This window comes from Amphiprion ocellaris, chromosome 8 (assembly GCF_022539595.1).
Source record: "Amphiprion ocellaris isolate individual 3 ecotype Okinawa chromosome 8, ASM2253959v1, whole genome shotgun sequence".
Classification (NCBI taxonomy): domain Eukaryota; kingdom Metazoa; phylum Chordata; class Actinopteri; family Pomacentridae; genus Amphiprion; species Amphiprion ocellaris.
In genome coordinates, this window is record NC_072773.1 from 21,946,783 (window position 1) to 21,969,655 (window position 22,873).

General features: G+C 38.3%; 1 protein-coding gene and 1 long non-coding RNA gene across 2 annotated transcripts; one reads left to right on the top strand and one right to left on the bottom strand.

Moving 5' to 3' along the window:
* Positions 1-86: 86 nt before the first annotated feature.
* Positions 87-8,241, top strand: LOC129349569 (pleckstrin homology domain-containing family G member 5-like; the record flags this gene model as incomplete). Its single annotated transcript, XM_055013267.1, has 11 exons — positions 87-248; positions 838-1,038; positions 1,535-1,645; positions 1,779-1,928; positions 2,041-2,178; positions 2,268-2,387; positions 3,088-3,220; positions 3,490-3,605; positions 3,722-3,879; positions 4,456-5,445; positions 6,306-8,241. Coding segments are annotated over 11 exons (2,289 nt in total), but the record flags the coding sequence as incomplete, so codon positions are not given.
* Positions 8,242-9,029: 788 nt separating this feature from the next.
* LOC129349461 (uncharacterized) lies at positions 9,030-14,324 on the bottom strand. The gene is made up of 2 exons (XR_008602474.1): positions 14,114-14,324; positions 9,030-11,622 (listed from the first exon to the last, which is right to left on the bottom strand). It is a non-coding gene; the product is annotated as an uncharacterized LOC129349461 (long non-coding RNA).
* Positions 14,325-22,873: the final 8,549 nt, after the last annotated feature.

Sequence of the window (22,873 nt, forward strand, 5' to 3'; positions counted from 1 at the left end):
TTATATGTGTGATGTAATCTCTGTGGTCATTCCTTATAGGGAAATTAAAATAACTGAAACAACAAAAGTCTTCGTAACTGTATTAATTTAATACAAATCTGAGGATATATTTGTTGTATTTGTTAATAAAATGTATCTCTGTGTTTGTGCAGACGTTGACGAGGCGGCAGTCCCACCAGCAGGAGGCCATCTGGGAGCTGCTGCACACTGAGGCTACCTACATCAAGAAACTCCGAGTCATCACTGATGTAAGAGAGCTACTGCAGTCTGCTGACATACACGTAAAGATCACATACTGCTACAAATCTGGCTGTTGCATAAGATGAAAAGCTTCTGTACTGTGACAGATAAGACACAATGAGCATCTTGTTGAGGTCTAAATACAGAACAGACTTTGTCACATTCCAGTATGTGAGAAAGTGATATGGTTTACTGTAAGGCTGATAACCCTCGGTTTCAACGGTATCAACTCCAAGCAGTTTCGGGGCATTTCTTACTCCTGCCACATTTATACTCACCGTGGGCTCACTTTTCACTGCAATATAAAGTTCTGCACCTTTTATTCAACGTTTTCCAAATGTCCACAGGTGTTACCAATACTAGAAAAAGTAACTCTACTTACTATAGATATTTTACTACTTAGATCTGATAATGGTCTCCCATCTGCTCTGTGTGTACACAGCCTACAGTTCAGCCGAAAAATCCCTACATTTTTGTCATGTAATGTTGGTAGCATCCGAGTCGCAGTTGCACAAAGGAGTGCAGAATATTTAATATTTCTTTTTTGTTGGAATCTAAATTTCATAAGATTCTATTCTTTTGTGTCACCCTTTCCAGTTGTTCCTATGTGGGCTGCTGAACCTGCAGGAGAGTGGTCTGCTGACGGAGGTGGAGCCCACCAAGCTGTTCAGTAACATCCAGGAGATTGTCCGCCTCCACACCTCCCTGTGGAACCAGGTCATGCTGCCCGTCCTGGAGAAGGCCAGACGGGCTCGGGCTCTGCTCGACCCCACTGACCTCCACGACGGCTTCAAGACAGTGAGTTGTAGTTACACAGTGAATGATAGGCTGTATATCTGAACTCCACAGGTACAACAAAAGTATGCTGTCAAGAATTCATGAACTTATATGCAGGCCCCGCCTTAACTACAAAACAATTTATTAATATATCACTTTATTCGACAACTAGACAAGATAACTGAAGGAGTAATTTAATAAGCCATAAATTAGTCCCACTAATATTGGCTAGGTGTTTTGAGTGGCTAAAAACTTGTAAGTGGCATGTTTGACATTATTTATAAAATGCTAAATAATTTGGAGCCGTAAAAGCAAAAGGTGTTATAAAGTTATCAAGCAAGTGAAATTATAAGGTAAAGCTTTGTAATTTCACTGAACCTTTAATTAGATGGTATATAGAGGCTAGTTTCAAATCAATTATTAAATTAAATGAAAAGAGAAACTGTACCCGAGTTAAATAGTTTTCTCTTGTGCTGGTGTAGTATCTCTGACTCATATGTTTGTTTTGTGTGTTCAGTTTGGCTCCAGGTTCCAGCCCTACATCCGTTACTGCATGGAGGAGGAGGGCTGTATGGAGTACATGCGCACGCTTCTCAGGGACAATGAGTTCTTCAGGACCTACGTCACGGTCAGTTCTCAGCGCTCTCCTGCCATAAAGCTAATCCCAGAAACCTATAGGACACACTGTCCTGACACGCTCATCCTTCGGTTTCTTCATGTTTCTGCTTCTTGACTTCCTGTTTTTGTCTGCCTCAATTCAGTGGGGAGAGACCTTTGAAGAGTGTAACCGTCTGAAGCTGGCCGACATGTTGGCAAAGCCTCACCAGAGACTGACCAAATACCCCCTCCTACTGAAGAGTGTCCTCAAGAAGACTGATGAGCCATCCGCCCGCGATGTGGTCAACAGCATGGTGAGGATGTGGCAAAATCTAAAATGACACAAAATTTCCTTCATGCCATGGCTATATCTTGCTCTGCTACAGATCTGAACATGAATGTATTTCTATGATTTTCTTCTTCAAGGTGGCGACAGTAGAGGGCTTCATCAACAGCGTGGACTCTCAGATGCGGCAGCGGCAGGAACAGCAGAAGCTGGCCACCATCTCAGCCCGTATAGACTCATACGAGGCTGTAGAAGGCAGCAGTGAAGAAGTGGAGAAGGTAAGAAACTATTTCTTGGGCTCTAGTGCTTTCAGATATGAGGCTTCTTTTGAACCTGGACTTCATGCTTTGGTCTTTTCCTCTCTCAGATCCTTAAGGAGTACAACCGTTTTGACCTTATGGCTCCCATGAGAGGAATATCACCAGAGGAGACTCGACAGCTGCATCTAGAGGGAGCGCTGAGGATGAAAGAAGGCAAAGACAGTAGGGTAAGAGCAACTCGCATGACCGCTTGGAAACACACGATGAGCACTTATCTTTTTTACAAAACTGTTTCTCGCATTTGCTTTGCAGTCGCCTCGCATTTCATACAAAATATTTAACCTGTGAAACATTACAGGCAGGGATGTCCTGATCCCAATCCTAAGATCGGAACAAACTTAACCTCAATCCTTGACGTCTGTTGTCGTATTCTTCATAAAATGCAGCTTTATCAATCGGTCATTGAATAATTTATAATATAGATGGAGTACACCAAACTTTGGACCTCTGCTGATCTTGCTGATTTAAGCCGCCGACAAATAACATGGGCCATAAAGGCGGCTGCCGCATAAACCACTAAGACGTAGGAATGCTGTCCTACTTTATCTTGGGTTGTTGTAACACATTTGCGCTAGCTGTAGGTCATTAAGCGTCACGGAAAACTTTGTGCCCATTTATTAGCCAAATCCTCACAATGCTCTCTGTTTGCCAACACGGAACTGACTACGTTCTGTGATTTCTACAGCAATAATCAGTAAAAGAAATCTAGGTGCTACAGCTAATTGATAAGTGTTATGGACATAAATGGTATCGGGTATAGGCAGGTACTCAATATTAAATGACAGATTGGTTTGAAGGCAAAAACACCTTGAATCCTTAATTACAAGTGTTATTTTCATGTCTAAAATGACTTTATCTCCCCATCAGATGGAGGTTTACTGTTTCCTGTTCACTGACCTGCTGCTAATTACCAAGTCAGTAAAAAGAGTGGAGAAAGTCAAAATTATCCGCCAGCCTCTCCTCATTCACAATGTTGTCTGTAAGGAGCTCAAAGACCCTGGTGAGTGATCAGATGCCACTATTTATGCTGTATTTTGATACTTAGTTTATAAAATTATAAAAGTAATGATATGTTTTGTATTCCAATGACCTAGTTTGTCTGTTTGCTAATGTGTAACAATAGAAAGCTGGAAATCTTCTTTTGAGAAGCTACAACAAGCAAATGTGTTTCAGCTATAAAATGAGTAGTTTGAGAACAAGAGAGGTTATTCACTACAGAGTTGACTTTTTATCCTCATGACACTGACATTTTGCACCTTGTCTCTGTAGGCTCATTCATCCTCATCTACCTCAATGAGTTCAAGAGTGCAGTGGCAGCTTACACTTTCCAAGCCAACAGCGCCACCCAGGGGCGGAGCTGGATAGATGCTATCTGCAATGTCCAGGTAGGAGAGCCAGTTCATTTGCTCTGACAGCATCCGGCTGGAAGATTTTTTTGTCCTTCCTAAAATGCTGTGATAGTTTTGTTTGTGTTAAAAATGTTGTGGCCCAACAATTACAGAACCAGCTGCAGAGGCTTCGTACTGAGGAGATCCTCCGGCAGCAGAAAAATCTGAAGAGATGTACGGAGCATGACGAAGAGGAGGATGAGGAAGATGAAAGCAGCAACTCCACTACAAGTTCGCCATGCCTGAGGCACAAGGAGCAGCTGAATTCAAGGTACTACAGTAAAAAACTGTAATAAATCACTAAGTTGAAAAAGAAAATCAAACGGCTGCAAGAGCAAATCACACATCTTTTTTATTCATTTTTATTTTCCTGACAACATGTAGAGCTCCAAATTATTATCTACACTGACCTAAAAGAAAGGTTCAATATTTTGGCAAATAGGTTTGTTTGTGGCATCAGAGTAAATCCAGTGGAAAAAATGGGTTTGAAGCTGCCATTATTCATTTTTTATTGCTTCACAAATTTTGAATTTTTTAAATGTATGAGTTTTCTTATGTAGTTGTGATCTGCAATGATCCCCACAAAATAATAGGAAGTTTCTCTTCAGTGTGACCAGTTTGTATGCTAGTCACAATTAGACGCAGAGTTATTTGTCTCATCCTCCATGCAGACAAAACAGAGCATCACTTTGCAACAAAAAGCTTCTCTTCAAAGCCGTTGTTTAAAATGAGCGTGGCTGTAGCTCCGTTTGAGCAAGATGTACTTCTTAAATGCTTTCTTGTCAGCTCCAAGTTGTTTTTGTTGGTATTGTTAAGGCCTAACAGTGAAACAAATTTCTCTTTTCAGTCAATCAGATGGTTCCACTGAGACCCTGTCAGTGATGGACGTTGATGAGCCATGCGAGCCTCAAGAGTCTCCTGCCTCCATCCTGATCATTGAGGGAATCACTACTAAAGACTCAGACACGGATGTGGTTCCGCTTTCTGAAAGGCCTGAGATTCAGCACACCACAAGCCCCCACAGAGTCCACTCCAGTATTTACTCCGAGCACAATCAGGAGGTGGGGCCTGACGGCGAGGAGCTGGACCCCCAGCGTCGCTCTCTCTCCATGGACAGCGCCTACGGTACCCTCTCACCTGGATCCCCCCTGAAAGAACTGCTGCCACAACCTGGCCAAAGTGAAGGAGAGGAGACCGAGGAGGAGGAGGGAGACAGGGAGGGTCGGGGTGAGGCGGAAATAGAGGAGGAGGAGGAAGAGGAGGATGCCTCACTGGGGTCCCAGCTGTCAGTCATCCAGTCCTCCTGTAAACCTCGCCGGCGGCCTCATGTTCAGTCGCGTCTCCACTGTCTCCAGAGGTTGTCCTCTCTGAAGTTGTCCCGCTCTGAGGACAATCTCCTACAGCGCTTCCATGGTAAAACTCCCATCAACCACACGCACTCGCTCAGCTCTGAGGCGCAGGACCAATCACAGTGTGTGGACTCATTGCTGGCACACAGCAGGAGCCTGTCAGAGCTGGGACAAAAGTGCAGAGAGGTGTTTTCCAGTGACCTCGACCGGTCTGATGACTGCTTGAGCATAACCTTGCCCTCTGATGAACTTAGTGCCACCCCTGCTGGACCACGTGAGGGTAATGAGTCTCCAAACAACAGCTCAGATGGGGAAACGGCTCCATCTGCCCGCCCAGATAAGAAATGCAAGTCAAAGGCAACAAGCGATTCAGAGGAAATGTCACCTGCAAAGAGGAAATCTCCAGCCCAGCAGCACAAGAAGCTGACGCTAGCTCAGCTGTACAAGATACGCACCACTCTCGTCCTCAACTCCACGCTGACAGCATCGTAAGTTCTTTCTTATATAACTCCAGTCTGTGGTTTTACTACATTTAAGGATGTATTGATCAAGTTTTTTTTTTTTGCTTTTTTATTGCCCCAATTACAAAATGTAGTATCTGCTAGTACAGAATCCTAATCCAATACTATTTTACTATATAATACACACTTCAAGCACATTAATGATAGTAAAATGAGTCCGATGTATATGCTTGGCAGCTGAATATCTCTACCTTTATGTAAAAGTCATGTAGGGTACTGTCTGAAATGTAGTGTAGAGGGGTAGAGGGTAGGTGTACCGTGGCTTTCCAAGCTCCAAAAGTAGCAGAAGCCTGCATTCTCTACATGCATGTCAGAAAATGTATTGTAGCCTCTTACTGTTTAATACTGTACACACCTGAGGAGGTCGTCACTCGGACTACAGTCATTTCTGTGGCCACCATGACAAAGACTAACGACCTCTGCTCAGAGCTCATGTGTTTAAAACAAGCCAGGATGGATTAGAAGAGGGTTATATGCAACAGAGCTGCCCCCGTGGCCCAAATCATGTGTCCACTTACTAAAACAGTAACATCAGCAAGGAACAAATGTCCACTGTGCTCTAATTGTGATATTTATAATTGATTGATAATGCTGCTGATTTTTGATCATTATTCAAAATTTACATCCCCAGTGTCCTGCCATAAATTGTGCTCTCCCTTGTAACATCTGTGTGACAGCAGACAAAAACAAAGAATCAGCCCTAGCTTCCTGCCAGTTCCGATCAGTTAAAAAATGCCTTGATTGATCCCGATACCTATTTTTGAAATGTAGCATGGCTACTTAAAGGAATAGATGTATTAATATTGTTTTTTTCTGTTTCTTTTCAGAGAGGTGTAACCACAAAGACTGTCCGGTGGCACGCAGACATTACAAGGAACAACAAACTTGTTTTGTTTTTTCAGGATGGACTGAATTTCTCGAGACACGAATGCACTCTTTCTCTTACTGCTCTCTCCCTTCCTGTTGGTTTTTTTTGGACAGTGACTGTACCATTATTACATTTTAACAATAATCCCATTTTGCATTCTGTTTTTTTTTTTGCTTTTGCATTGGTTTTGAATTTCTCAAAACGGAAGGGAGAGGCAGAGAGACACTAACCGCTTGCACTTTGCAACAGAAGTAGCATTTTGGGGGCTGGGACCTTAAGGTGGACTGAGGGAGTGTGAAAGGGATGGACGTCCTGTCCCTGCAGAGAGAGCAGACATCCAGACAGAGGCCTGCAACCTCGTCCTGCACTCTAGAAGAGGTTCAGCTGAATCCTGCACCTCTTTTCTCTCCTGACTTGAAGAGAGGGACACCAAATGCTCTCTACACATGGCTAAAAAAGACAAAACAGCACCTAGGACGACCTCCTGATACTTGTAGTACTCCTGGTTTGCTTCAACAAAAGAGAAAAAGTGAAAATTGCACAGTTATCTTTGTTAAGTAGAAGAATCACTAAAGGGTGAATTTACATTTACAGTCACACAGTGAATTTGTTGTTTGTGTTTGCTTGTGTACAGGTGTATGAATGTGTGTTCGAATGATACGTGCTCTTTGATTCCTGACTGAACCAAAACTGATCCCCATCTCCTATGAACGTGCTAATGCACCCAAAGACGAAAGACCTGTGTAGCCCAAAGACAAAACAGCCGCGTCACGACAGAGATGGATTTCTGCTGCCTTCAAATGGAAATTGCGAGCTTCTAATTGCTATTTGGAAAGTCGTGCACATGAAACACTTTCAAGTGGTGGCGTTGACTATAAGTTGTGATAACACCGCTGCTAGGAACCAGCGACATAGGTGTTACCGTCGGCCTCTAGAAACCACTGTGAATACAAATTTAGCAAGCTAATGAGTGGGAAGTGCAAATACACAATGAAGCGATGAAGCTGTTGGACAGACCAACATTATACTGAGACATTATAAAAGACTAAATTACAATATATCGCCTTACAATCCACTGAAATATAACCCTTTGTGCCACTTCTGAAAATGTCAGCCTCCATTTGAAGGCAGCATTCCTTCTGTACCGTTAAGTTTTTGATTGGTATGTCAAACTAATGAGGTGTTACCGATATAAAAAAAATGACTGAATATAGATGACTACAACTGTTTTGTGGAATTTCCTGCACTCTCTCTATATATTTTAGCGTGAAGCATAAATGTATTAAAACTACATGTAGAAGTGCACAAACCAGAACTGGGTCACAGGAGTGAAAAAAAAAAAGTCTAGACTTGTCTGCATTTCTTTACCATTAACAGGTTGAAGAAAAAAAGGTTTGGGGTGAATATTCTGTCATGAGTGAATCTGCAGAGCTTTGGCTGAACAGCTTTCACTAGGAGATTTTAAAAAAAAAACCTTAACATTCACACACTGACGTTTGGCTTTTCACATCAGTGATTATTAACCTTACTCCAAACATTGCCCAAACCAAACAGGTTAACTCTGTTTACTTTTAGTTTTTTTTTTGTTTATGTGTAATATTTATTATGCCTGCTATGTTTTATATATAAGATATTGTTTATATTGTTCACTTCCATGATTTGTAAATTTTTTTTTTGTCAATGTAGTCTTAATTTTTTTTTCTTGCGAGGCATTAATGTGCTATGAACCAAAATTATGTGTTTCCTCTTTCAGGAATGACTAAAGTGTCTTACAAAATAAAAAACAGCGAAAACACTTTACAATCCCTCTTTTAATGGTTTAATCCAATGTAATGGAGTGATTTGAGGTGAGAGGCTGAAGCTAAATGGCATCGCATTAAACAACATGAACTGCTCGCACTGTTCTTGTGTTTTTAACGCAGACAGCAGGTGGCAAAAGAACATTTAGGGCCGAGGAGGGGAATTACAGCAGAGAGGTCATGATCATGTGTACTAGTAATTCATTGTTTTTCATGTCAGACTGTTAAATTGAACCTGTTGCTCTGAGTCACGGAAGAAGCACTCAGATCTTTAAGTAAAAGTAGCAGTAATAAAATAACAAGTAACAAAAATACTCCATTATATGTACAAAATTCTGCACTCATGATTAGTGATGGTCCTCTGATACCCGAGGCTTCGACACATGCGCTGTAGCTCATGAAGCGAACGTATCGAGCCACTATGCCGAGGCGTGGTTTGGTCACGTGACTCGTGACGTTTGAATCACTTCAGTGACGTTTGAAGCACTCAACTGCTTCGAATCACCTGATTGGTTCGGTTTGTTATGTGAATCACTCAGCGGGATCGAGTGTTCCGGGATAGGAGATCCCTATTTAGTGTTGTTCATTTGAATTGTTTTTCGCAGAATAGATTGTTTTTTTTGCTGTTGTTTTTGCTTTGAGAGTTAGTAGTATGTCAGATTTCGTATTTCGTAGAGAATAGATAGATAGATAGATAGATAGATTATTTTTATATATAGATATATTCCCAACTCACCACCCCCATGCCACAACACCTGGCACAGAACCTTGTCAGGTGCTTAGCTGACAGACTACAAACCAAAGAAAAGAACAGTTCACTGACTGTTGCTACACTTGTGGCTCTGCAGTTCAAAACTTTTGGATTCACCAATCAGAGTGGCAGCCAGTGTGAAAGAACGTTTAATAACAGAATGCACAACAATTAACATAAAGAATACCAAGCAGCAGTCATCTACGTCACAAGCACCACCACAGCCTCGTCCTCCACCACCAGCAGCACCTTCCACAGGTATTCTTTTTCTCTTCTGAATAGGGAATGACTGACATTTCTGGTGATGATGATGATGATCTTCAATATTTTTCAGTTCAACTGTGGAGCCTATTAGACGAAGACGCAAGTAGAGCCTGGCAAATGCAAAGCGCCACAGCGAATGCAATTGTAGAAAGAACGGCAGACCCACTGGCTTACTGGGCAACCCACAAAACTGTTTACCCAAACTTGTACAATGGAGCCAAACATTTCCTGTGTACCTCAGCCTCATCTGTGCCGTGTGAACAGGTTTTTTTTTTCTAAGGCTGGGGAGATAGTGAGTAAAAGAAGGAACTGCTTGAGTCCCAAACAATGTTCCCTGTAATTTTTCATGAGTCTGAGCAAACACACAAACTCCCTGAGCGTCCCTTGGACCACTGTGAGCAACATCAGACGTGTGCACTGTGGTCACACCAGCATCACATCCATTCAAGTTACATGGTTCATTAAAAGAATCAAATTACAGCATTTACATTTCTGTTAAAACACTTTGTCAACAGGAGCCAGTTGAAGGCTGCAGTGATTTTAGTGACACTACAATGTATAAGAGTGAAGTTATTGAATATTTGTCTCTCTTTACTGTTGCAGCGGTTTTGCAAATTGCAGACGGACCCTGTTCACTCCATAGACACCAATGTTATTCCTGTAGCTTGAAAGACAGCTACTTTTGATAAAACTGGGCTTGTAGCACATTGTCTGCCTTGCAACAATGGGAAAGAGGCACCGTTTATGTTTTGACAACCTATATCTAATGAGTTATTGATGCTGGAAGTCCGAATCTGTGAATATCTTTCCAACTTTACTGAACTTGGGGCCACTACCACCTAAGGAGTGATATATTTAATTTGAAAAAAGCATTTAGCCATACTTAAAGCTTTAAGTGCTTTATTAACACGGAACTAAAAATTTTGTATTGTTTTATTATCACAGGTTCTGTCTGAAAAGAGGTGGCATCATTTTAAACAGTGAAATCAAACTAATAAAATGTAATGACCAACCAGTGAGCAATACTGGATTCTGCAAAAACATAAACAACTTTTTTAAAAATCTAAATCTTATCTTAACACAGTTAATGTATTAACTTATTTTTGTGTGTATGCATGTATTTATTGATTTATTTAGTACTGTTAACATATCAGAGTTCTGAGTGAGTTTTTCTTAAGATAGGCAAAGGCCATTTATTGATTACATATAGGCTCTTAAATGTTTATTAAAAACTGAAAAGCATTTAAAAAAAAACAACTTAGGCATTTATTGAGTCACTAAAATACTGTAGAGTACAGACCACATCAGCATGATTATAAGCATCCTCTGGTAAATTAACAACCAGATACTGATGTCTCTCACCATATGGACTTCAGGAGATGACTGGGGGATGATAAACTGTGACCTACTGGTTGGGTTCTCTCTGTTCTCATGTTTCTTACATGTTTGTCCCCTGACAGCCGGGTCCTAATGTTTTTTGAGCAACACACCATACTATGACGTTTTTACAATGATGGTTCTACTATGGAACCAGTTTGACATGTTCAGGTGTTCTTTGTGTGAAAACTCAGAGATTTCAGGTATCAGAAGGTGGTTTTCAACTTTCTTTGTTAACTTTCTGCTTCAACTTTAAACTAAATTTCCTTCACTAACCCAGCCCTCTGGACTCCCAGTAAGCTGTGTTCCTATTGGCTGTCCAGGTGGCTGCTTGGTGTTATCAGGAACACCTGAGCAGCTCAGTGTCTTCCTGCTTTATTTAGCTGCAGACAAACATTTCCTCTGCTTCTCTTCACCACTGAACCGGGTTTGGCTCCATTGCTTTAGTTTGTTCTTTAGGCGTTGGCTTGCAGCTTCCAGCAGTAAAATCGTCTTTAATGTGTTTCTTGGTGTGTTTCAGGGCTTTGTACTGGATAGTTGTCTTGGTAAATGTGGTTCTTTAGCCACAGTTAGCACATGGTGTTAATGTGTGCAGTGATTAGTGGATTTGGTACAGTTGAGTTGTGTCTGTATCTTGGCTGTAGTGAGTCTTTAGAGGTTTTTGGTCAGACACATTCTGTATTCTTGTTTGTGAACCAACGTTGGTTGTCCAGAAGGTAAGAGTTCCTGTCCTGATTCTCTGTTCTCAGAGGTTCTCTGGTAGGCTGCAGGAGACTTTAGCGTTTGGGTTGTGCTAGTTTGGTTTTTGTATGGTTTCATTTGGACGACTATCTTGAGGCCCCTCCATGTGGTTTAGTGAGGTTTTCTGCAACAGTTCTACAAAGCAACCTGCAGCAGAAGAGACTTTGAGAGTTTTTAGGAAGTTCTGGAGACCAGACTTTAGAGCAGCAGAAACATTTGTCAGCAGTTTGAGCAGGAGAAGGTGAGCTTCAGAGTAGAAATGAGACGGAAACCTTCTTGACCCGTGTGGTGAGGTCCTGTACCAAGAGTTTGAGCAGGTTGTGAAGAGTCTGTAGTTCTTTGGTCTGAAAGCACAAGAAGAGTCGACTCATTAAAGGAGAAAACAGGAGATATTGTTGGTTCTTCTGTCGCTCTGCAGTTTCCTTAGACTGAATATCAAGTTTATATTTTAAATGATTTCCCATGTGAGCCCAAGAAGACTTCAATAAACTCCCTCCATCCCCTGGACACAACATATTTTATTACCATGTTAAATGTTTTTTGTTTTTGTTTTTTTTTTTTAAATAAATGTTTTTGAGCTTTAATCATAGTTTTTTCTCTTTGCTTGCTTAGTTTTGTCATCTGTGTAAAAGGTGCTAAACAAATAAAATTGAATTGATAAACTGAATAATTGACTAACTCATGATTGTGACAACAGAAGTATTTTCATTATGATTTCAGGGTTTATTTCATTTTTAAGGTTGGGGTTAAAATCTTGACAGAAAAAGAAGATTAAAGAAATAAACTACATAACAAAAAGCAATTAAATCAAACAAAAAAAATAATACAATAAAACTTTTAAAAAGTTTTATTATTAAAAAGATTTAAGAAATTTAAATGTAATTTTCTAATTAAACATTTAATTTTTTTATTAAATGTTTTGTCTTTTTAAAGGTTTAATAATCTAATTAAATGTTTTGCATTTTTAAAAATGTTTAATATTCTTTAATTTTATTTTTTAAATGTTTAATTATGGAAAATATTTTATCTGTAATTTTTAGTATTTGTATTTTAAAAATTTTGTTTAATTTCATAATGACATGTATGTTGTTGAATTATCTAATTCAATATTTTGTCTGTTTAATAGAGTTAAACATTAAATACAATTAAATTATATGTACATATACCACCTTTTAATGTTTAGTTTTCTTTTTAAATGCTTCATTGTATTTTCTGTTTAATTCCTATTTGAAGTTTTATTGTCTTTAAGATGTAATTTTCTAATTAAACATTTAATTTTTTAATTAAATGTTTTGTCTTTTTAAGGGTTTAATAATCTGATTAAATGTTTTGCATTTTTAAAAATGTTTAACATTCTTCTTGTTTAATTGTATTTTTTAAATGTTTAATGATGGAAAATACTTTATCTGTAATTTCTGATATTTGTATTTTAAAAATTTTGTTTAATTTCATAATGACATGTATTGTATCTTGTTGAATTATCTCATTCAATATTTTGTCTGTTTAATATAATTTAATGTAATTTAATGTTTAACTCTATTAAACAGACAAAATATTGAATGAGATAATTCAACAAGATACAATACATGTCATTATGAAATTAAACAAAATTTTTAAAATACAAATATCAGAAATTACAGATAAAGTATTTTCCATCATTAAACATTTAAAAAATACAATTAAACAAGAAGAATGTTAAACATTTTTAAAAATGCAAAACATTTAATCAGATTATTAAACCCTTAAAAAGACAAAACATGGGTACACATATAGCTCAACGGGTTAAGCGGGTGACCCATACACAGGGGCTGGTCCCTGACGCAGCGTCCCGGGTTCGAGTCCCGCTAGTGGCCCTTTGCTGGGAGTCTTCCCCCAACTCTTCTCCCCTGTTTCCTGGCTGTCTCTCACTACACCTCTCCAATAAAAAGACAAAACATTTAATTAAAAAATTAAATGTTTAATTCGAAAATTATATCTTAAAGACAATAAAAGTTCAAATAGGAATTACACAGAAAATACAATGAAGGATTTAAAAAGAAAATTAAACATTAAAAGGTGGTAAAACATTTAAAAAGAAAAACCTTAAAGATTTAATCGAAACATTAACAGACTGTCTGAAGGTTCAAACTAACAGAGAACTACTCAATAACTTTAAAGATTTCAGTCCTCAGACTGTGTGAAGGTTCAAACTAACAGAGAAGTACTCAGGAACTTAGAAGATATCAGTCCTTGGACTGTCTGGAAGTTCAATCTAACAGAGAACTACTGTGGGACTTAGAAAATTTCAGCCCTCAGACTGTGTGAAAGCTCAGGTCCTGAGGACTTGGGAGGTCTGGAGGCTTTGAAAGTCTTGGAACTGAGGGTTCAACCCTCCAGCACAAAGGCTAAAGTCCAACCTCCTGAGAAAAACGATCGAGTCGAGACTCAAGTTAAAAAAACTCGAAAATGGCAAAAAAATAGATGATAAATGCGCAAAAAAAAGAAGAATTAGTATCTGAGCGAATAGCTCAGGGGATAAGAAGACGGACTACCAAGTGGAAGGTAGTAGGTTCAAGACCCACCACTGGCATTTTTCTTTGTCTTTGTCAGGATTTTGATAAAATTTAAGAAGGGTCTGGTCTTGAACCAGCGACCTGCAGCTCTACAGGTAAACCCTTAACTCACTGAGCTACAGATCAGAGGAAAAGAAGTAATTTCGTCGTCCCTTTGGCATCGTAGTTAATAAAGTGACCACATGGGTGGAGCCAAGGCAGAGTCTGGGTAGAGAGTAGGCGGGGAGGTGGGTGGCGGCCTCCCCCCTCTACAGACCTGACCGTGAACACTGTCGACACCCACCTGAGGGAGACGCTGCCTAAGATCTCAAGGCTGCTTGGTCATGGTCTTTCTGGCACGTACTCTTCCAAGATGAGCCGGGAAGTTTAACACTGATGGAATGACACCAGGTCTAAGCCGACAAACTTCCAATTCCTCCTCAACCCATAGTCTCTGGGAAACCTACATGGAGTAAGAAAAGTAGACAGAGAAGTAATTAAGTCTGTAGACAACATATTAAAAAGAAATCATGCTAATAAATTAAGTACAAATAACCAAATTCGCCAATATACTGGAGACCAGAGCTGTTTAATTTGATAAGTATAACCTTGTTTAGTAACATTTCTATTATTTGAGAGCAGTCCTAAAGAACTGCCTGTAATCCCAATCATAAAATGGGTTTGGAGGAAGAACATAGATGGTAATCTGGATATACATGAGTTAGGCTTTATAAGTACTATTGGTTGTATTGGTGGTAGTAATAGCAATGTGACTACTACTAGTAGTAGTGGTAGTACACACTACTGCTGCTGATACTGGCCCTGCTACTACAACTTGTAATACTATTACAAATGCTGATACTACTTCTACGACTCTAACAGCTGTTTATACTACTACTGCTGCTTGTACTTTTAGTATTACTACTACTGCTTGTACAACTATACTACAGCTACTATTAATCGTCTGGTATTTGCTTGTCAAGCTGCTGGCTCGCATTAGTGTTTTGCTAGTGGCTAACTAGTTAGCTCTCATAGACTGGAAGCTCTCAACAAGATTTCATAATGCAAAAAGAGCCAAAAACTATTCTTACCTATGAAAAGTCATTCCAAGTTTCCTTGTCTCAATCGTATGACGTAGTGTGTAACTGTATGCAGTACAGTGAGACGGCATACTTGTTTCCGTTTTCACGCCGTCGACATCAACGGAATGCACTGAAACTTTTCCCCCACTAGCTTAGCCTCGCTGTAGTACGCAGCTCAAAGGGGCGTGTCCTATCTACTGATTCATATCTATAAGAACAACAGTGGCTGCACATAAGGACGCCTGACGTTGATTAGCTGCGTAAATACCATTATATACAGTCTATGGTAAATACGTATGTGAATCGCATCATTGGCTGCAGCAGCCAGTCACCGGTCACTCACTGACTCACACTGAAAAATAGCACAGAATGAATTGTTACGTGTTTATTTTATTTACAATTTAGGTTGGATTTTTTTTTTTGTGCGCAGTGCAGATTTTCTGTGCGCGGAGACCGTGTCAGCAGTGTGCAATTGCGCACGCGCGCAGCTTAGAGGGAACAGTGGTCCCAAAACTGTTGATAAATTATTTCTCAATAAAAACTCATAACCAGTTACATAAGCACACCCTCTTTACTGACCTCTTTACCAATAAACCCCAAGACATACTTTGCCAAAATCCATAATAATCCATAAAATCTTTATTTGCACCAGCCCCATGTGAAAATGACATCAGTCTGTATTTGTAGAGCATCTCACGAATGTAGCAGCACCGTTTAAATGTTTCATAACACAGAATATAAGTGAAGAGTATATAGGGATACAGACAAACATGGCAAATAAGAAACGTGCTCTTCAATAGTTATTGTCATTATTATTACTAGTAATATTATTTTTGTGTTCACTACAACCCATACAATCATCTAGTGTAGTCAAAGAGGAATGTGCGCATGGCGAATCAAATCCAAAACAATCCATGAACCAACGACCACATCTTGATTGCACTTCATTTTATTGACCACTAGATGTCCTACTCGAGCACTGTGTGTCATTGAGACCTCGAGTTAGGAAGTATGTTTTGAATGAAGTGTCGAAGCTTCAACAAAGCCTCGATCAGCCATCACTACGCGTTTTACTCCAAAAACAAGGTCACCAGCAGCCAGCGATGCTACCAGCCGTACCAACCATAAATATATATAGAAGACTAGATACGCTAGCGCGCTGGCTTCTGTGTATTATCTATAGTCTGACCAATCACTGCTCTCTGGCTCCGCCCTCTGAGAATCTTGTTGTCGTTTGGCTCCACCCTTGCTGATGACCACTTCCGGTCTCAGAAAATGAAAAAAAACTGACCTTTTTTGTTTCTGTCTCTTACTGATTTAATTTTTTTGTTATTCTAAGCATAAAATGAAAATCAAAGCATTTTAAAAATTTCGTATATCACATTTTGATCATGAAAAGGAAAAATGCCTTGTATTTCAATTTTAATTTTTGTATTTTAAAACGAAAATCAAATAACCACTTGTTTTTTGTTTTTCAATGCCCGTTTCAGAACGAAAAATCCAATTGCCAAAATATACAAGGACCAATAGCAATACCTCTTTAAAAAAAAAGTGCTTCATGAACATATAAGCAGCATTTTATTGTTGTGTGGTAAAAATGATGCTTGGTGTGACTTCACCGTGTGGTCACACACAGTATTGCACAAAAAAAGCATAGAATTTGGGTTGTCTTCGGTTATTAAACAAAGTTAAATAGCACAGTTGCAGCTTCTGATTGCAGAGATTCTTACATATGCACTTCCAATGCAAGTCATAGGGGACAAAAGCAAATATGTGTATTATGTCCCCTATTTCTTACATCATATTATGCAATCTAATCTTAGCCAGTGTGAAAACAAAGACAAAAAAGCGCATTCACAGATATTTGGGTATTTTCATTTATTTTATTTTTTTGACAGACTTGAAAGAATGTGAAGCTGTTCTTTAAGTAAAGATACATTTTGATACATCTTATTATCTGAATTTACAGAATGCGTTTAGTGGCAATGTGTTGGTTCCATTAATGAAAATTTCATTGGCTCGCTCACTTGACAGGCATCTCTGCACTTTTAAACTTTATTTTTATTTTTATTTTTTCTGTTAAAAAATTTTGCCACCCTTGTATATATTGTAAATAAAGCTGCTGTAACAATGTAAATTTCCCCTGGAGTGGGGAGAAATAAAGAACTTTATCTATCTTATCTATCTTATCTATCAATTAAACATTTAATTTTTTTATTAAATGTTTTGTCTTTTTAAAGGTTTAATAATCTAATTAAATGTTTTGCATTTTTAAAAATGTTTAATATTCTTTAATTTTATTTTTTAAATGTTTAATTATGGAAAATATTTTATCTGTAATTTTTAGTATTTGTATTTTAAAAATTTTGTTTAATTTCATAATGACATGTATGTTGTTGAATTATCTAATTCAATATTTTGTCTGTTTAATAGAGTTAAACATTAAATACAATTAAATTATATGTACATATACCACCTTTTAATGTTTAGTTTTCTTTTTAAATGCTTCATTGTATTTTCTGTTTAATTCCTATTTGAAGTTTTATTGTCTTTAAGATGTAATTTTCTAATTAAACATTTAATTTTTTAATTAAATGTTTTGTCTTTTTAAGGGTTAATAATCTGATTAAATGTTTTGCATTTTTAAAAATGTTTAACATTCTTCTTGTTTAATTGTATTTTTTAAATGTTTAATGATGGAAAATACTTTATCTGTAATTTCTGATATTTGTATTTTAAAAATTTTGTTTAATTTCATAATGACATGTATTGTATCGTGTTGAATGATCTCATTCCATATTTTGTCTGTTTAATAGCGTTAAACATTAAATTACATTACATTCTATTAAACAGACAAAATATGGAATGAGATCATTCAACACGATACAATACATGTCATTATGAAATTAAACAAAATTTTTAAAATACAAATATCAGAAATTACAGATAAAGTATTTTCCATCATTAAACATTTAAAAAATACAATTAAACAAGAAGAATGTTAAACATTTTTAAAAATGCAAAACATTTAATCAGATTATTAAACCCTTAAAAAGACAAAACATGGGCGCCCATATAGCTCAACGGGTTAAGCGGGTGACCCATATACAGGGGCTGGTCCCTGACGCAGCGTCCCGGGTTCGAGTCCCGCTAGTGGCCCCTTGCTGCGAGTCTTCCCCCAACTCTTCTCCCATGTTTCCTGGCTGTCTCTCACTACACCTATCCAATAAAAAGACAAAACATTTAATTAAAAAATTAAATGTTTAATTAGAAAATTATATCTTAAAGACAATAAAAGTTCAAATAGGAATTACACAGAAAATACAATGAAGGATTTAAAAAGAAAATTAAACATTAAAAGGTGGTAAAACATTTAAAAAGAAAAACCTTAAAGATTTAATCGAAACATTAACAGACTGTCTGAAGGTTCAAACTAACAGAGAGCTACTCAAGAACTTTTAAGATTTCAGTCCTCAGACTGTGTGAAGGTTCAAACTAACAGAGAAGTACTCAGGAACTTAGAATATATCAGTCCTTGGACTGTCTGGAAGTTCAATCTAACAGAGAACTACTGTGGGACTTAGAAAATTTCAGCCCTCAGACTGTGTGAAAGCTCAGGTCCTGAGGACTCGGGAGGTCTGGAGGCTTTGAAAGTCTTGGAACTGAGGGTTCAACCCTCCAGCACAAAGGCTAAAGTCCAACCTCCTGAGAAAAACGATCGAGTCGAGACTCAAGTTAAAAAAACTCGAAAATGGCAAAAAAATAGATGATAAATGCGCAAAAAAAAAAAGTATCTGAGTGAGTAGCTCAGGGGATAAGAAGAGAGATTACCAAATGGAAGGTAGTAGGTTCAAGACCCACCACTGGCATTTTTCTTTGTCTTTGTCAGGATTTTGATAAAATTTAAGAAGGGTCTGGTCTTGAACCAGCGACCTGCAGCTCTACAGGTAAACCCTTAACTCACTGAGCTACAGATCAGAGGAAAAGAAGTAATTTCGTCGTCCCTTTGGCATCGTAGTTAATAAAGTGACCACATGGGTGGAGCCAATGCGGAGTCTGGGTAGAGAGTAGGCGGGGAGGTGGGTGGCGGCCTCCCCCCTCTACAGACCTGACCGTGAACACTGTCGACACCCACCTGAGGGAGACGCTGCCTAAGATCTCAAGGCTGCTTGGTCGTGGTCTTTCTAGCACGTACTCTTCCAAGATGAGCCGGGAAGTTTAACACTGATGGAATGACACCAGGTCTAAGCCGACAAACTTCCAATTCCTCCTCAACCCATAGTCTCTGGGAAACCTACATGGAGTAAGAAAAGTAGACAGAGAAGTAATTAAGTCTGTAGACAACATATTAAAAAGAAATCATGCTAATAAATTAAGTACAAATAACCAAATTCGCCAATATACTGGAGACCAGAGCTATTTAATTTGATAAGTATAACCTTGTTTAGTAACATTTCTATTATTTGAGAGCAGTCCTAAAGAACTGCCTGTAATCCCAAACATAAAATGGGTTTGGAGGAAGAACATAGATGGTAATCTGGATATACATGAGTTAGGCTTTATAAGTACTATTGGTTGTATTGGTGGTAGTAATAGCAATGTGACTACTACTAGTAGTAGTGGTAGTACACACTACTGCTGCTGATACTGGCCCTGCTACTACAACTTGTAATACTATTACAAATGCTGATACTACTTCTACGACTCTGACAGCTGTTTATACTACTACTGCTGCTTGTACTTTTAGTATTACTACTACTGCTTGTACAACTATACTACAGCTACTATTAGTCATCTGGTATTTGCTTGTCAAGCTGCTAGCTCGCATTAGTGTTTTGCTAGTGGCTAACTAGTTAGCTCTCATAGACTGGAAGCTCTCAACAAGATTTCATAATGCAAAAAGAGCCAAAAACTATTCTTACCTATGAAAAGTCATTCCAAGTTTCCTTGTCTCAATCGTATGACGTAGTGTGTAACTGTATGCAGTACAGTGAGACGGCATACTTGTTTCCGTTTTCACGCTGTCTACATCAACGGAATGCACTGAAACTTTGCCCCCACTAGCTTAGCCTCGCTGTAGTACGCAGCTCAAAGGGGCGTGTCCTATCTACTCATTCATATCTATGAGAACAACGATGGCTGCACATAAGGACGCCTGACGTTGATTAGCTGCGTAAATACCATTATATACAGTCTATGGTAAATACGTATGTGAATCGCATCATTGGCTGCAGCAGCCAGTCACCGGTAACTCACTGACTCACACTGAAAAATAGCACAGAATGAATTGTTACGTGTTTATTTTATTTACAATTTAAGTTGGATTTTTTTTTTGTGCGCAGTGCAGATTTTCTGTGCGCGGAGACCGTGTCAGCAGTGTGCAATTGCGCACGCGCGCAGCTTAGAGGGAACAGTGGTCCCAAAACTGTTGATAAATTATTTCTCAATAAAAACTCATAACCAGTTACATAAGCACACCCTCTTTACTGACCTCTTTACCAATAAACCCCAAGACATACTTTGCCAAAATCCATAATAATCCATAAAATCTTTATTTGCACCAGCCCCATGTGAAAATGACATCAGTCTGTATTTGTAGAGCATCTCATGAATGTAGCAGCACCGTTTAAATGTTTCATAACACAGAATATAAGTGAAGAGTATATAGGGATACAGACAAACATGGGAAATAAGAAACGTGCTCTTCAATAGTTATTGTCATTATTATTACTAGTAATATTATTTTTGTGTTCACTACAACCCATACAATCATCTAGTGTAGTCAAAGAGGAATGTGCGCATGGCGAATCAAATCCAAAACAATCCATGAACCAAGGACCACATCTTGATTGCACTTCATTTTATTGACCACTAGATGTCCTACTCGAGCACTGTGTGTCATTGAGACCTCGAGTTAGGAAGTATGTTTTGAATGAAGTGTCGAAGCTTCAACAAAGCCTCGATCAGCCATCACTACGCGTTTTACTCCAAAAACAAGGTCACCAGCAGCCAGCGATGCTACCAGCCGTACCAACCATAAATATATATAGAAGACTAGATACGCTAGCGCGCTGGCTTCTGTGTATTATCTATAGTCTGACCAATCACTGCTCTCTGGCTCCGCCCTCTGAGAATCTTGTTGTCGTTTGGCTCCACCCTTGCTGATGACCACTTCCGGTCTCAGAAAATGAAAAAAAACTGACCTTTTTTTGTTTCTGTCTCTTACTGATTTAATTTTTTTGTTATTCTAAGCATAAAATGAAAATCAAAGCATTTTAAAAATTTCGTATATCACATTTTGATCATGAAAAGGAAAAATGCCTTGTATTTCAATTTTAATTTTTGTATTTTAAAACGAAAATCAAATAACCACTTGTTTTTTGTTTTTCAATGCCCGTTTCAGAACGAAAAATCCAATTGCCAAAATATACAAGGACCAATAGCAATACCTCTTTAAAAAAAAGTGCTTCATGAACATATAAGCAGCATTTTATTGTTGTGTGGTAAAAATGATGCTTGGTGTGACTTCACCGTGTGGTCACACACAGTATTGCACAAAAAAGCATAGAATTTGGGTTGTCTTCGGTTATTAAACAAAGTTAAATAGCACAGTTGCAGCTTCTGATTGCAGAGATTCTTACATATGCACTTCCAATGCAAGTCATAGGGGACAAAAGCAAATATGTGTATTATGTCCCCTATTTCTTACATCATATTATGCAATCTAATCTTAGCCAGTGTGAAAACAAAGACAAAAAAGCGCATTCACAGATATTTGGGTATTTTCATTTATTTTATTTTTTTGACAGACTTGAAAGAATGTGAAGCTGTTCTTTAAGTAAAGATACATTTTGATACATCTTATTATCTGAATTTACAGAATGCGTTTAGTGGCAATGTGTTGGTTCCATTAATGAAAATTTCATTGGCTCGCTCACTTGACAGGCATACACGGTAGGATTCAGAGGAAACATTATCTTATTAACCAACCTCTGATTTGACCTTTAACCTGGGAAGCTTTATCACTGAAATACCTGATATGCATCTAAAAACTACACATGGCACCAAGCAACTGCAACAGCACGTATAGCAAAGATTCACTATCATTTTCAGATATGTGACCTGGCAGGTTTCAGTGACCTGTTAGTACTCACACTGGTGTGTTTCTCTGTCACCAGCGCAGCCAGCAGAGGGCAACATTACATTTAGAACCCCCTTTAACTGTGCACCCTCTCACTTTTATACACTTTGAGCAAATTAGCTGAGCTGCAAAGTCTCCAGTGTGACTGTGATGGGAAAATATTATCTTCCTAGACAGGCTTATTTGCTTTTCTTCAAACCTAAAATTGCCTCTTAATTTCAATAAGTGATGTTTAAAAGGAACCTCAAAGCACAATTGTCCTACTCAGACTTTCTGAAAGTGGCCTGATATTTTTTATTTATTTATCCTTTATTTGTTGTTTCATTTTTGCAAGAAAGTATCACATCCAACTATTGTAATAAATCAAAAGTTCCAGTATAGTCCAGATCAGTTAGCTCCACATTGCAGAGCATTGGTAATGGATTGTGCACAAGACTAGAAGTTGCTTGAAATGCTTCAGCCTTCTATCAGCTTTAAAACTTTAGAGTTTCAAAAATTGCCATTGCCAGACTGTTCCAAGTTGTTTTCCTAACAATAGTTTACCTCTTTAACATTTTTGCAGTGCAATTGAATTAGTAAAAATATTTTATAGTACCCACCGCAGCCAATTAAAAAAACTGCGTGAATTGTAAAGTGTAGGTTTTTTCACTTCTATTTTGGAAACTTGAGTGACTGGAACATTTGGCTATTTGGGTGCTGCTTTCAAGAACTGTCGGAAATTAAATTTTTAATTTATTGAACACATCTAAGGCTTGGTGCTAAACCCTGACAGGTTATTGGAGCTTAGTGTTATATGGTGAAGTGAAGATCAAAGGTTTACTTTATTACCAAGAGTCTCGTT